General features: G+C 41.2%; 1 protein-coding gene across 1 annotated transcript in view; it reads left to right on the top strand.

The window, feature by feature from the left end:
* BCO1 (beta-carotene oxygenase 1) overlaps positions 1–16,660 on the top strand; it is a 433,849-nt gene that overhangs the window by 277,618 nt on the left and 139,571 nt on the right. The window contains exon 6 of the mRNA XM_044081793.1: positions 2,352–2,572. Coding sequence (XP_043937728.1) covers positions 2,352–2,572 — 221 coding nt within the window. The remainder of the gene's footprint in view (positions 1–2,351; positions 2,573–16,660) is intronic.

The following is a 16,660-nucleotide window of genomic DNA, read 5'->3' as shown; positions in this document are numbered from 1 at the left end:
TCACCTGTGCGGGAGATACCCGTAACACTGGTGAGTTCTCTGGCCAGCTGGTTCCAGGCCTCTGCCTTACAATCTGAGCCCTGGAAACTGTCTTGCAGCAGCTTGTCCTCATGTTTTTTCACAAGGAGCCCAACCATGACCCTGGACTCCTGAATGCCTCACTGCTGCGCCCGAAAGGTCACACCTTCTCCGACACCACCAGCCATATCAACAGATGATGGACTCCAATGGTTTCTGCAGAATTCCTGCCTAGTATGCTTTATATAGGCTGTTTTCCCACCCTTACACATCATTGAGCAACATCCAGAAAAGCACCACAGTGCTAAGCAGTGCGCTGACCAGCCAAGCAGAGCTGAGTAGTGCGCAAACATGCACAATCATGGTTTAAGAAAAGCTGAGCACTGCGCAAACATTGGCAGTTGTTAACATGTTAATGCAGTGCTTACCAGGTTTGAGCACAGTGAAGAAGGGAGCAGCGGAGCCATATTTTAAAATCTTGTCCATAAAGTATGCAACAAAAACACAGACTACTTATGACTTTCATGTATTCGAACTAGACCTACTACACACACAGTCATAACTATACCCATTAAGCTACGTGGATATTAAAAAATCCGGTTAACCTTCAGATATACCACTGACCTACCTGTTAGCAGCACTGAGCACCATGCTATGCCACAGAAACATTCTTAAACCAATAAATAAATAATTAAGTACATCTGGTTTCTATTTTTAGATGTCTGGCAGGTGTCTCTCATGTATGTATGTATGAGCTTCGCTTGGCTTACCTGCGCTCTACACCACACTACACAAACGCCAAATTAAAAAAATAAATAAACTGTCATTATGCTTATTAATTACATATAGTTTCTATATTTAGATGTCTGTCAGGTGTCAGCTGTCTGCATGTGAGCACAGCTTGGCATTGCTGCGCTCCATGCTGCCCTCTGCAAACATGACTTTTTTAAAAAAAAAAAAAAAAAAAAAAAAAAACCTGATTCAATATCCATGTTCCTCATCTCTCCCTCAGCAGCATGCCATCATTAATATGCATGGCGTGATGCCGAGGGGGACCATGGCCATGTACACAGATATATTCTATGTAGGCTGTACATGGTGCCTACACGAAGTTCCTATTATTTCACAATTGATGAAGGGGAGGTAATATTGAAGACTTTTTTGATATAAATGAGATAAAATGGCAACTGCATCTAAACACAGGGAACAGTATCGGATTAATTGATAGTATTAGTATTAAAGCAGCATTGAAACTTGGACCTCTCAAGTCATACATTTACATCTGAACAGCAAATGCTCTTATTTAGCCTATGTCTGGTTGAGTCAAGTGGTATGACATTTAAAAAGTATATTTACCTCAATTGTTTAGCTTGTTTTAGTGCTCTATAGAGTTTTTTTTAGTGCTACAAGAGACAAAATCCCTAAATAAATCTTTGCTATTTTAATTGTCTGAATTAGTGGTTTGGGTATCGTACTTGCTCCTCTGCAAATGTACTTGATTAATATTGGTTATGTTCAACATCTTCCTGAGTGGAAATTTAAGTGTGCTGTTAATGTAATATTTTTATTTGCCTGTGTGCTATGACAAATTGTAAAGATGCCCTTTTTTCCAGATTAAGTATGTAAGTAGGGAAGATAGAGGCTTAAATTATTAAAGGAGTATAAATATGATATAATTAATGTTAGGATAGTTTGAAGTATAGTGATGCTACTGTACTTGCAGAAGGAGTAACTGCAACAATAACTTATGTTTGAAGTGTGGAAACTACCATAACATCATTTCCTGTTTTTAAACCTAGTGTATCATGCATTGTCAAAAGGTAATTTCATTAGTAGCCAAAATTTAACTAAAAATTAATATTACTGTTTTTCATTAATCTCTCACAGCACTAACTTTTATTGTCTTCTTTTAGGATGTTGACTGTTTGTACCCATTCAATTGAATTGCACTCCCTTCCTTCGTGTCCCAGCTTCGATTATTACACCCCTCTCCACTCCTACTATTTCCTTGTCTGGCCAGTTGTCCATATTTGATGTTCGTCTTCTTATTATATCTGCATTGCTTGGACATTTCTGATTAATATGCATTAACATATTTATTTTTATGTCTCTTGAATATAAGTGCAGTATTGCTCGTATTACATCTAGCTCCGTATAATGTCAGCTCTGATTAAACAGTGCACTTGTTTTGCCTTTCCCCTTCATCAGAGCTGGAAAAGCATTTTAGCTCTATGTACTTTCAGAGGTACATAGTTTTCATGTTAAAAGTATAAAAAGGTGTGAGAAAGTTTAATATAGTTTACAAAAAAAAATTCCTTTTCTGTTTTTCCAAGAGGGTGGAAAGAAAAAATCGTGTTTCAAATACATGGAGGTTGTGTGCTCTATCCCGTCCCGATGGCTACTAAATGCATGCTATTACCATAGTTTTGGAATGACTGACAACTACATCATCTTTATAGAGCAGCCATTCAAACTGGATCTTCTCAAACTAGCTACAGCCTACATGCGAGGTGTCAATTGGGCTTCTTGTCTTGAATTCCACCCTGAAGACAAGGTATCTGTTCTTACTGTATAATATGGATTCTCCATGTAAATGATTTACCATTACACTATTTACAGTACATATCTGTAGTGTTTTATTATAAATTACTGTATGTAAAGTAGAAGTTTCCTTTCAAAACACATTAAAGTTTATTGGGTGATCTGACACATTTTAAAGTCATTGTTTTCAGTATCTCATAATGAAGGCTTTTGCCTTTTGAAAAAAGCCTGACAGTTCTTAAAAACAGATTTGTCTTTCAAGTACATGAACATTAACAGTATCAGTAACATCAGGGAAAAATATATGCTGCGTTTTAGTTTTCAGTCATTATTTCTGAAGTTTTGGTGGTAGTCTTACAGACTGAGGATATTGTGTTTTGTAGATTATGTATTTTTTGATGGAAATTCTGTGTAAAAATTAAAAGTTACACAATTCATTAATAGAAAAATAAAGTCAGCACTCCTGGAACCACACACTTCAGCAACTCAAGTAAATCCTTGTAGTAAATGGCCGCAAAGCACTTTGGGAGAGGTAAAAACACTTGTTTTACTTCTCACAAAGTGCTTTGCGGCCAATTACTTCCAAGGATTTACTTGAGTTGCTGAAGTGTGGGGTTCCAGGAGTGCTGACTTTGTTTTTCTACAGTTTATGAACTTTTGTGCTTTATTAGACAATTCATTAATACTTTGCATACAGTTTTTCATTTAGCAGTGCAGAGGATTTTCAGTTTAGAAAGGAGAATCTATAGGTGCTACCTCATGAAATATTCTCCTTTAATTACTGAAAGGTGCAATTTGGTAGAGAGATTTGTGATGCATTTTAAGATAGAATTACAGAATGATAGTTGATACCTCATGATGCTAACCCCTTAGATGACTGTTGGGAAATTCACTCCTCTGAATATTATTAATTACAGAAGGTGTGACCATGGGTTTATATCAGTTCATCGAAGGTTCATTTACGCGAACCTTCGTTCATTGACCCTAATACAGCAAACTTTCATATCATCGCTTCCTTTCCCTGAGTAAGTCATTTGTTAAAGTAAACATTCACTAACGTGAACATTCACTGTATAAGAGTCGATGAACAAAGGCTTGTGTAAGTGAACCTTCATAAAAGTGATATAGACCCATGGCCATGTGTTTAGTATGGTCAGCATTTCAATATTACCTTGTTAACGTATAATATTTTTACACCACATTTGCAGAATTACATCTGTGAGACCTCGCATTATAAAAAGTTACAGTATCTTTGTACATTCCCATCCAGAAAGGTGATTTGAGACAAGCAACATGAAAAGTATAGTGACTACAAATTTACTATTTTAGATGAAGTTATATAGTGAGTACCCAGAGTTCACGATGTAGAACCCCTAGATGAGTATTCTGAAAGTTTTCTCAAAATGTTCATCATTGTAAAATTATTAGTTTGCATTTAATTTGAATCTATTCCCCGTAAGTATACCAAAGCTCAAAAAAATTACACTAGATTTAAAAATGTAATGAATGAGACAACATTTCATGGGCTACTGCACTGTTTTGACTTATTTCCATCCTAAAACTGAATCTCAAAGGAAACATTTAAAAATGCATAACAATTTTCAGTCACTTTTTGAGAAGAAATTACAATTGCGTGTGCAATTTTGTGATGGAAACTCATAAGATGAATTTTTCTGAAAGCTTTTCCCATACTCACATTTACCAAATTGATGTTGATTGAACCTCTGTTGTAAATGTTCTGGGTCACCCTCTTCCACCTCTTGAGTTTATATTCATGATTGCTTTATATGGCCTCCCACTTCAGTTTTTGAGTTTATGTTCAGTACTTATTGTTATGGGTCACCCTCACCTCCCGAATTCATGTTCAGTACTTGTCCAAGGATAGGCCCCTCCTGAATTTGTTCAGTACTTGTTTTTCAGTGCCACCCCACACCTCCTGAACTCATGTCCAGTGCTTATTTTCCAGGGTCTCTACCAGCTTCCTAAATTCATATACAGTGCTTTTTTTTCCCTCCCTGGGTCACCCTGTCAACTACCCCACCTTTTGAATTTGCATTCAGTACTTGTGATCCAGAGTCACCTCCCACTTTTTGACTTCATGTGCAGTACTTGTTGCCAAAGATCAGATGTTCTTCATCTCACATTGCTGCAGTCCTTACTTATGGGTAGTCCGCTGTCCTCGGTCGGCCCGAATACCAAAGTATTAGGCTGACGTCGGTCATGGGCGCCTAGATCTGACATCAGAGCATCAGGGTATAAAGGCGCATGACCGACGTCATATCCTCAGTCTTTTTTGCCGCATGGTCCGATGCAGAAGCAGCGTTGCAAGTGCCGTTCGGCGTTCTGAAATTTTTCGTTTTCGGAGTTTCAGACCGATACCAAGTTGGGCTAAGTACCCCGTTGGGGAATATTTTTGTTTTTTCTTGCCTCAGTTACTTACCGGATGTCAGAAAAAGTGAATAATTGTATTTCTTGTGGGAAACAGATACCGCATAGGGATTACCACTCGCTTTGTATTCCTTGTTTGGGACCGGAGCACGACGTAGTCGGGTGTCGTTTTTGTGCTAGGTTTAATAAGCGGACTATAAAATGGAGGTTAGATTGCGCTAGGTTAGTCTTTGGCAAGAGGTGTAATTATAATATGCCGTCGGATGTTCCGACGCCTGCTTCTACTAAGAAGCGCAAAGACAAATCTTTGAAGCCTAGGCAGGATGATTCGTCCGTTACGGACGCCGGATCTTTAGAAGCTACAGCTGAACAGGTGGATCCGGCTGAAGTTTCTGTTGAGTCCCAGGGGGAAACTTTGATTTTACAAGATGTGGCCTCTCAGGAGGCAGGTCAGGCTGAAGGGGCCTCTCAGGTTACTATTCTCCCTTCTATGCCTAAGGTGGTTAGGCCTTCTGTTACTGTTTCTAAGGCTCCTTCTAAGGGCAGGTCTGTTTTGCCTTCCTCTGGTGTCAGTTCTGGTTCTTCAGGGTATGTGCCTAAAAAGCACATGCTTAAAATGGCAGAGGATTTGATTACTTTAATTAGAGGTTCTATGCCCCCTCCTGATAAGAGGCCCAGGGTGGAGCCAGAGTTGGAAAGTTTGGAGCAGGCCTCAGATGATTCAGAGTCTTCTGCTGAAGACATTCAAGATTTCCTCCTTATTCTGATTCTGATGCAGAGGATTCCACTCCTTCTGCTTCTCCTCCAGAGGATTTTTCATTTTCAGAAACTCTGCATTCCATGAGGGAGCATTTTAAGTGGGAAGGACAGGATTACTCTGATTCACGGAAGAGACTTAGGGAGTTCTTGTTTTTACCACAGCATAGACCCTTAGCTATACCTCCGGTTTTGGATGTTGTTTCAGATGTTTTCTCGGAAGCTTCCCTTAATCCAGATTCTGTGCCTCCTGCCCCAGTTAAACCGGACAGGTATTGCAGGGTGCCTGAGGCTCATAAATATCTGTATAAGAGCCCTAGGGTGGACCCAGAAACTATTAGTCAGGGGCCTAAGGGTGTTAGAGCCTCTGTTGTTAAGAATCCGGTTCCTCTGGATAAGGAAGCTAGAGCTTTGGATAGATGGGGTAAGAAGGTGTATACCTCTTCTACTTTAGCAATGAGAGCTTTGAACTGCCAGTTTCATATGTTGAAGTATCAGAATTTCCTCCTTTCTCAGCTAAAATCTAAAGTGGATGCTTTGACAGAGGGCATAGAGTGTAAAGAATTGCAGGATTTAGTGCATGTTTCTGAACAGGTGGGTAAGCACTCTTTGCAATGTGGTTTTGATGCTTTACAGGCTTCTTCTAGGGTGGCTGCCACTGGTTCAGTTATTCGTAGGCACGCCTGGCTTAAGTATCAGAATTTGTCTGAGCATGTTAAGTCTAGAATTCTGGATGCCCCTTTACAGTCTGAAGTTTTGTTTGGTCCTCCTGTGGAGTCAGTCTTAAAGAAAATGGAAGACAAGGCTAAGTCTATGCAGACTGTTAAAGATTTTTTGCAGGTACAACCTCCAAAGTTTAGTAGAAATTGGCCTACTAAGGGTTGGATGTACCCTTCTTCTGATTCTCAGTCTAGGGGTAGATCTAGGCGTGGTAGGGGCAGAGCTCAGAGTACCTTCAGGCCGAGACAATGGAGTTCGCCTGCTCAATCTGCGGGTGAGGGCAGGGGCCAGTCCTTTCGTAAACAGGCCCAATGACCTGCATTTTCAGCTGCTAGATTCTTCTTGCCTGGCAGCTCCTTTGGGAGGAAAGTTGGCTCTTTTCAAGCAAAATTGGCATTTAGTCACCCAGAACAAATGGGTATTGGACATTATAAACCGAGGTTACAAGTTCTATTTCCATACCATGCCTCCTTTCAAAGGCATGCCAGACGTCCCTCCTCGGCAAAGGATAGAGGCTCACAAACAAATTTCTTTACTTCTTCAAATAGGAGCTATACAGCCAGTTCCTCTGTCAGAAGTGGGCCTAGGATTTTATTCTCGCCTGTTTCTAGTTCCAAAGAAAGGGAACACGTGGAGACCAATTTTGGATTTATCTATCCTCAACACTTACCTGGACATTCCAAAGTTCAAGATGCTGACTTTACAACAACTTTTACCTCTGTTGGGAAAAGATCACTGGATGGTTACTCTGGATCTCAAAGAGGCTTACCTTCATGTTCCTATCAGGCCCAGTTGCAGGAGGTACCTGCGTTTTGGGCTGGAAATTTACATTATCAGTTCTCTGCATTGCCCTTTGGCTTATCTACTGCCCAGAGTGTTCACAAAGGTTCTGGCTCCAGTGATAGCCTTTTTCAGACTAAGAGGAATACAGATTTATCCTTATTTGGACGATTGCCTGATTATTGCACAAGAAAAGGACGAACTTCTTCATCATCTACAGTATGTGATGGCAGTGTTAAGATGCCTAGGGTATTCTGTGAACGAAACAAAGTCCAGTCTAGTACCCTCTCAGGACATGTGCTTTCTGGGTGTGAGACTGAATACAGCTTCCCAGATGGCTTTTTTGACCCCGGACAAACAAAGAAGCCTTTCTCTTTATTTCCATCAAATGTCTCTACGGTCCAGGCTGACTGCAAGGACAGTCCTTCAAGCCTTGGGGTTCATGGCATCTTGTATTCTGGTGCTTCCCAATGCCAAATTGCATATGAGGAAGCTTCAATGGTATCTCAAAAATGTATGGACACAGCACTGCCAAGATCTAGACACTGTCATTCAGATAATACCTTGCATTCAGAAGGAGTTTTTTTGGTGGGCTCAGGAATGTCACCTAAACAAGGGACTCTCTGTGACCCGGCCAGAGGCGAGTCAGATCCTAACGACAGATGCCTCGGACAAGGCTTGGGGAGCACACCTCAATGGAAAATGGGTGCAAAACACGTGGCCTGTCAAACTCCAACATTTGCATATCAACTTGAAGGAAATGTTAGCAGTCCAGTTTGCATTGATGGCTTTCAAAGATTTACTTCATCCAGGGCAGGTGTTGATTCAAACAGACAACACTACTGTCATGTGGTACATCAACAAGCAAGGGGGAACCCATTCTTACTCTCTTTGCAGGCAAGCGATGATTTTGTGGGAAACTGCTCTCAATCTACACCTCAATCTTCAGGCAAGGTTTCTACCAGGAGCACAGAACTCCTTAGCAGATGTGTTGAGCAGACAAATAGTGGATCCTCACGAGTGGAAATTGGATCCTCATGTATTTCAAAAGTTGACAGTGTTATGGGGAACTCCAGACATAGATCTGTTCGCTTCTCCACTAAATTACCAGTTGCCAAAGTTTTGCACAAAAATGTTTCATCACACAGCTTGGAAGGTGGACGCTCTATCATTCAGTTGGAACAATCTGCATGTATATGCCTTTCCACCTCTGCCTCTTCTTCCCAAGGTACTTTTGAAGGCCAGAAAAGACAAGCCAACCATGATTTTGATAGCACCAGATTGGCCTCGACAACACTGGTACCCACTACTGAGGAGTTTAGTACGAGAACCTCCATGGCCTCTGCCTTTGATTCCGCACCTTTTGTCACAAGAGGACAATCACTTCCTCAATGTCAAGATTCAGTCTCTGCATCTAACAGCCTGGCATATTCTGTTTTAGACTCTGCAGGGTCTCAGCTTCCACAACAAGTTTTGAATGTTATTTTGGAGGCCAGGAGGCCGAGTACCAGGAAAGTTTACGTTGATAAATGGAGGAGATTTTTTATTTGGAGCAAAGGAAACAACTTTGATGTCTCCAAACCTGATTTAAGTGTTGCTCTTCAATATCTTACTGGGTTATTGGACAAGGGTTTGTCTTTCTCCTCGATAAAGGTCCATGCTGCAGCCATTTCTGCTCACTATGATTGTGACCCTCCTTTATTCTCTCATCCTTGGTTTAAGCAATTTCTTAGAGGGGCAAAGAATATAAGACCCCCACGTAGAGCTCCTACTCCTGCTTGGGATCTCAATTTTGTGTTGGAAAAACTTACTCTACAACCTTTTGAGCCTGCAGCTACTGCCGAGTTAAAGTATTTGTCATGGAAAACTGCTTTTTGTTGGCCATTACCTCTGCAAGAAGGGTTTCTGAATTACAGGCCCTCATGGCAGTGGAGCCTTTCCTGATTTTTCATAAGGATAGGGTATCTTTGCGTACTAATCCTTCCTTTATGCCTAAAGTGGTTTCTAGTGTGGCCTTAAATCAAACTATTCATTTGCCTACTTTTATGCAAACCCCCAAAATAAAGGGGAGAAAATTTTGCATACTTTGGATATTCACAGGCAGTTGCGTTATTATTTGAGCAGAACCAAGGAGTTCAGACAGTCTCAGCAGTTGTTTGTTTCTTTTGCTTTGGGTTCACAGGGTAAACCTGTTTCAAAACAAACTATTTCTAAATGGATTGGGTTTTGTATTTCTTTCTGTTATTCCCATCATGGTAAGGAGATTCCTGCTGGAATCAGGCCTCATTCCACTAGGGCTACTGCTACTTCTACAGCCTTTCTAAGGGGGGTAGCTACAAAAGACATTTTGGAGGCAGCTACTTGGAGTTCAGTGCATACTTTTTCTAAACATTACCACCTTCCTCTTTATTCTAAGTCTAGGGCTGGATTTGCCACTGCAATTTTACAGGGCATTTTAGCAGCCCCTAATGCTTTATGATTTTTACCATCCTCCCTTTTCCGTTGCTTTGGGATTCTACCCATAAGTAAGGACTGCAGCAATGTGAGATGAAGAACATAGTACAGTTTTGTACCTACCATAAATGTAGATGTTCAAAGATCCACATTGCTGCAGTCCAATTTACCCTCCCTCCTTCCCCACTGTAGTTTGACATGGTGCTATGCTTTAGGTGATTGTTGTTGTTGGGCATGTTTTTGGGAGGTATTCTGTTTTTGGCTGTGGCCTTTCTGGTTCGGCCTTCTGACATCTGGGGCAAGAAAAGACTGAGGATATGACGTCGGTCATGCGCCTTTATACCCTGACGCTCTGATGTCAGATCTAGGCGCCCATGACCGACGTCAGCCTAATACTTTGGTATTCGGGCCGACCGAGGACAGCGGACTACCCATAAGTAAGGACTGCAGCAATGTGGATCTTCGAACATCTACATTTATGGTAGGTACAAAACTGTACTTAGTCCACAGTCACCACACTGCCTTCTCCTTTTTTGCTCACTGTTTGTTGTCCATAGTATTAGATATTCCAAATTCATATTTGGTGCTTCTGTGACCAGAGCAGCCCTGTTTAACTCCTAATCCTCTGCTAAAGGTTCATCATTTAAAGGATGCCAAGCAAGTTAATGTTGGTGCTTTAAATGTTCAAGGTATGGGGGAACTTCATGATCTCTGGTTACTGTCATTCTAGGTTTTTATGTTCTCCCGCATTTCATATTGTTTTCAAATACTTTGTTTCATCCCACTTGCTAAAGACATGCTATTTGGCTACACTCAGTTCTGTATGCATATAGCTTTTGTTTTTGTTTTACTCCTTGCTGCTTGCTTATGTCTGAAATGGGTCTACAAATGTGGCCACTTACCCAGTTGTGAAATGCAAATCTAGATAAACAGAGGTGGAGAAATAAGAGAGTGTTAAATCTATTGTTTGCAGATCCTCCCTCTTACCGTTTTACAGGCAAACCTTTTACTGGCCCAACAGAAAAGGACAGAAAGACAAAAATGTGCATGCAATGCTAGCATTTGTTAGTTGGTAAATGTGTTTAAGATAAAACTTTGGATTATAAATGCATTCAGTGCAGTGTATTACTGTGTGAAAGAGCATTTGCAACTAGTCTGCAAAAATAAGGCATTAACGGAGGGTGTTAAATCTATCAGAAAACCACAATATCTTTCTGTTCATTGGGTTACAAAAATATCTACATAGTGAGGTGTTAATTTACCATAATGGCTAATACATGGTAGATCTTACATGTCAAACAGTGGCATTTGTGATAAGGGATTAAACTTGCATGTAGCCTGATGAAATATCTTGATATCAGCAGTATTTCAAAACAAGTTCAAAATGTATTTAATCATGCCTTTGTTTTAATTTAATGTTTTGTTTACATTTCATTTCTATGTGGTTTGTATTCATTTCACTAATTTTGGTTTAACCTTGACATACTTGCTTCCTACTTTCCCTTTCTGGTTTCTTTTTTGTCAGTGGTGTGTCATCATAAATTTATGTTGCCATTTATTACAAATGAGCCTAGACAAAGAACACAACTGTACTTGATTTGAACATCAGTCAGTAAAACTCACACAGCACATGTATGACACAACAATACTGCTGAATTCTACTTCGTTTCTTGTCTGTTGTATGTTGGTACAATTATGTCCTCCTCTGCCCCTTCCAACATTGAACTGCTGCAGTTGATTACCAGACTTTTCAGCACTGACAAATAATTCTGTCAGAATAAGGTCACATGTAATGCTTTGCCTAATGTCATTAAATGCCATGTTAAAGACACATACAGCATCGGAGAAAAATATAATGCGTATATTCTATGATTCCTTCACTGTGTAATTGCTGACATTGTGAGTTTGCAGTCTTTCTGTGAGGCAGCATTATACTGTTAGAACGGGTTCCCTTCAGGTTGTTGAATGGTCATAATGTTGAACCGCATGTGGCCAAGACGAAAACATCTTTTCTTCACAACATCGAATCATTTGCATGGAGATCGCCATAGGGAAAAATTCCCATTCACTTCAATGTAAGTGCAGTCTTGGGGTTGCTATATTTAAGTAGCAGGGGGTATGGGGGATGCAGGGGGACGTAGCCACCCTGCTGCAGCAAAAAAAAAAAAAGAAAACTTTTTTTTATTTATTATTTCAGGTTCGATGTTGTGAAGAAACTATGTTTTCTTCTCGGCCATGTGAGTGTCGGTATTATGGCCATTCGACTTTCTGAAGTAAACCCATTAGAACAACACTTCTGCAATCACTTGAGTGTAATTTAAAATGTTTGATACTTCTACTGATCTGCCGAACTGTGGCTGCATTTCTCAGATGTAGTATGATGGTTCTGTCTGGATCACTTTGAGTTAGCGAAGATTTTCTTAATGCTGTGCATCACTGCCTTCGATTCTTACAGCATTATTTGCATTTCTTCTTAATGAACCTGGAGTCTACTTTGAATTATAGGCAGTTTGTGGTTACTTCTTAACCACCTCTATTCTTATTTTGACATTTGTCTTGCTTTAGCTCCATGTCCAACAATACAAGAGGGATTGTTTTTATTCTTTGTTCTACTTTGAGGTTTCTTTGTGTTCTTACTTAGTTATTTGTCAGCATTTTTGTATTGCAGACACTTGACTTTTTGAGTACAGTGTTATAGCTCACCTTTGCTGCCTTAATATGACAGATGTATCCTATTAAATACATCAAACAGTTAGAAAGTTCTTAACCAAAATTATTACAGCCTAAGGTCACTGAGCTACCAGGAGAGGCAAGAAGCTCTATTCCTTTATTCAGTGTCGTATAACCTTCTGGGAGGAGATCACTTGCCATGCAACTAGAGACCCCTCCTCTTTCTCTGCAAGTCTAATATCTCCAGCTCTACTAGATCCAGGGATCTAAATCTTTACCAACAAATAAAAAAACGTAATGTAGGGACAGGTTTATAACCCAACACCTGCAAACCTGTGGAATAAACTTCCCTTGCATGTTAAGCAGTGCCACTCATTATCTTCCCTTATAAACTAGATGAGTGACAGATTTATTCTACTAGTGGCAGGTATGGCCGACCTGAGGAAAGTAGGTGCTTCCTGAGGGATGATACTAGCCAAGGTAAGAATGCTTCTAAGACTCCATGGCCTTGGAGTATCTATGAGTCTATGTTTTTGTGTTAACATTGCTGAGAGTTTTGATAACCTATCATTTTGCTGGTGTTTCCTGTGTAGCATTTATGATGTTCTTCATGTTTCACTGGTGCAGTCATTACATTTGGATTATCTGCTTGCAGGCAGCCCCCAGTCGGCCTGATTATCAAAATCTTGGGTCCTGCGTCGGTTGCTGTCTCATCTTCCATGACGGTCAGGTAGTCAGGGGTATTAAAGCATGCAGCCAACGCCATTACATCAGTCCTTTTTGCTGTGTAGTGCCCGAAGTAGAAGCAGTTCGCTAGTGCCAGTTGGTGGACTCCTGAAATTTTCGTTTTCGAGTTTCAGATCCGAAGTCTTCAACTAAGCTAAGCACCCCGTTGGGGATCCTTTTTCTTGCTCTAAACCAATGTCAGTAAAAGTTAACAATTATATTTCTTGTGGAAAGCAAATACCTCATAAAGATTTTCATTTGTACTGCATTCCTTGTTTAGGCCCAATCCACGACGTACCTCGCTGTCAGTTTTGTGCCTTATTCAAACCTCAAACTATTTGTCATCTGTTCATTTTCGCATCTAAATATTTTGGTACTCGGTTCAATTATCCAGAAAAGGCTTCAGTAAGCCACCAAACTACCGACATTCAGAAAAATGCAAAGATAAAGACAGAGACAGACCGCATAGGTCCAAAGCTGCCAACAACGCTTCTCCTAAGCTAGTCGCTAGTTCGCCGGTACTCAGTGAGATGCTTTTGCAGCCCCTGATTCCCACTATGTCAGATTCGCAGGCCTCTACTGAGACCCATTCGGAGTTCAGTATGCTGCAAAATGCTTCTTCAACTGTGCAACCTGCAGATGTCTCTACCTTGGATGGGTCCAAAGCCGCTGTGCAGGCACTGGCTTCTGATGGTGTATTCAGACCTACTGACTTGCATATTAAACTGACACCATCTTCTTCTTCAAGGCCTAAAACTCAATCCATGACTAGAAAACCGACGTCCAGACCGCATGGTCAGGCCTCTATGACTAAAAAAAACACAAATGATAAGAATGGCTGAAGACCTTATTACTCTATTCAGGGGAAGCCACCCTTCTCCCTCTAAGAGACCTAGGACTAATTTTCCTTCTGACTCTTCTGATAAGAATTCTGAAATTTCTGTTTTCTCTGATGACCAGAAGTTGCCCTTATCTACCTATGAGGATTCTGATGCAGAGGGAATTGAGTTGATGCAGAGGACTCCATTCCCTCTGCTTCCCCTCCAGAAGATTTCTCTTTTGGTGAAACCCTGCATACTCTTAGGGAGCATTTCCGCTGGGAAAGCCAGGATTACTCGGACTCCAAAAAGAGGCTTAGGGAATTCTTACTCCTACCTCAACATAGGCCTTTAGCTATCCCTCCTGTTCTGGACATTGTAGATGATGCCTTCTCGGAATGTAGCCTGGCCCCTGACTCTTTACCTCTGGCTCCCAGAAAACCTGACAGGTATTATGGGGTACCTGACTCTCACACATTCCTCTTTAAAAATCCTACTGCGGATCCTGAAACCATTTCCCAGGGACTCAAAGGCATTAAAGCTACTACTGCCAAAATCCCTACCCCCTCTGATAGAGATTCCAGGGCCCTGGACAGATGGGGTAAGAAGGTATACACTTCTGCAGCTTTGGCCATTAGGGCCTTAAACTGCCAGTTTTATATGTTAAACTATCAGCAGCATATTATTGGATTGCTTAAACAGAAAATGATGTTGATTCCTGACTGTGCTGAAAATAAAGAATTACAGGATTTAATGCATTCTGCTGAACAAGTTGGAAAACATACTTTGCAATGTGGTTTTGATTCATTAGAGGCATCTTGCAGGACTGCTGTCACTGGGTCTGTACTTAGAAGGCATGCTTGGCTTAAGAAGCAATCTTTGCCAGATCATGTTAAAGCTAAATTACTGGATGCTCCCTTAAACCAAGACCACCTGTTTGGCAACAAAGCAGAAGAAGTACTTAAAAAGATGGAGGAAAAAGCTAAATTTATACAAACTGTTAAAGATTTCCTGCAAGTACAGCCTCCCATATTTAGTAGGCACTGGCCCTCTAAGAATTGGTCCTTTCCTGACTCTTCCAGGCCTTCTCAGTCTAAACCCAGAACCAGCAGAACACCCAGGCTTCAGTCCCAAGGTACTCACAGGCCTAAGCAGTGGGGAGCTCCCACTTCCAAAGCTGGCAGTAGTAAGGCACCCCCCTACGGTAAACTGTCACAATGACTTAACTTTAAACCTTCCAAGCCCTGCGCAACTGACTGTTCCTTTAGGGGGAAGATCGCCCTGCATGCAAAAAACTGGGAACCGATTACCCAAGACAAATGGGTTTTAAATATAGTTTCCCAAGGATACAAATTTCACTTTCACTCCTTACCAACCCCAAATGGTTGGCCAGACCTACCCCAAAATCAGTGGACAGAGGCACAAAAGCAAGTTCTCTCTCTCTCTTCTATGCATCAGGGCTATTCAGTCTGTCCCAGAAGAAGAATGGGGGCAAGGTTTCTACTCGAGACTTTTCCTGGTACACAGAAAATACAATTCCTGTCGTCATATCCTGGACCTGTCTATCCTAAACACCTTTTTGGTAATCCCAAAATTCAGAATGCTAACTCTGCATCAGCTGCTTCCCATGCTAGGCAAAAATTCCTAGTTGGCAACACTGGATTTAAGGGAAGCTTACCTGCACATCCCAGTAAGGGAATCTTGCAGAAGATACCTACGCTTCAAAGCAGGCTACATGCACTGTTAGTTCTCTGCACTGCCTTATGGCTTATCTACTGTGCCCAGGGTATTCACAAAGGGCTTAGCTCCAGTCATTGCATTTTGCAGGCAAAGAAATATTCAAATATACCCATACCTGGACGATTGTCTAATTCAGGCAGAAAGCCAGGACATACTATTAAACCATTTGGCATTTGTAAAGAAATTACTAACTTCTCTGGGGTACACCATAAATGAAAATAAATCACATCTAGTACCCTGCCAACAAATTGTATTCCTGGAAGCAAGCTTGAGTACATCTTTCCAGATGGCCTACCTCACACCAGAGAAACAAGTTCACTTGACAGCCTACTTCAAAAAACTGGCCACAAAAACCCAGCTATCTGCAAGGAAAATACTGCAAGCCCTGGGGTTCATGACCTCTTGCATTCTACTAATTCCATGTGCAAGTCTGCATATGAGGAAACTACAATGGTATCTAAAAAGCCTATGGTATCAACATCCTCAGGACCTAGAATCAATGATTCCTATCATACCTTGTCTAAAGATAGAGTTCCTTTGGTGGGCAGAGTCCTGCCACCAAAACAAGGGACTGCCATTCACTCTACCCCCAGCAGCTAAACCCTAACAACAGACTCATCAGACTATGCATGAGGGGCTCACTTGGCAGGGCAGTGCATTCAGGGCAAATGGAACCCGAGTCAAATGCACCTGCATATCAAACAAAAAGAAATGTTAGCTGTACAGAATGCTCTGACAGCCTTCAAGGACCGCATTCTTCCAGGACAATTATTGGTAAAGACGGACAACACCACTGCTATGTGGTACATAAACAAGCAGGGGGGAACCCACTCATACTCTCTCTGGCGACTAGCCATGGCTCTGTGGAACACAGCCTTGAGCTACCAAGTGCATCTACAAGCTCAATTCCTGCAAAGCAAGCTAAATACACTGGCAGATGACCTACGCAGAAATCTCATGGACCCGCACGAGTGGAAACTGGATCCAAAGATATTCAAAATTTTGAGAAACAAATGGGGAGCCCAAAGATAGACCTGTTTGCCTCCCCT

Source organism: Protopterus annectens, chromosome 8.part1 (genome assembly GCF_019279795.1).
Source record: "Protopterus annectens isolate FY-2018-M chromosome 8.part1, PAN1.0, whole genome shotgun sequence".
Lineage (NCBI taxonomy): Eukaryota > Metazoa > Chordata > Ceratodontiformes > Protopteridae > Protopterus > Protopterus annectens.
This window is presented reverse-complemented; position numbering and strand designations above follow the sequence as displayed.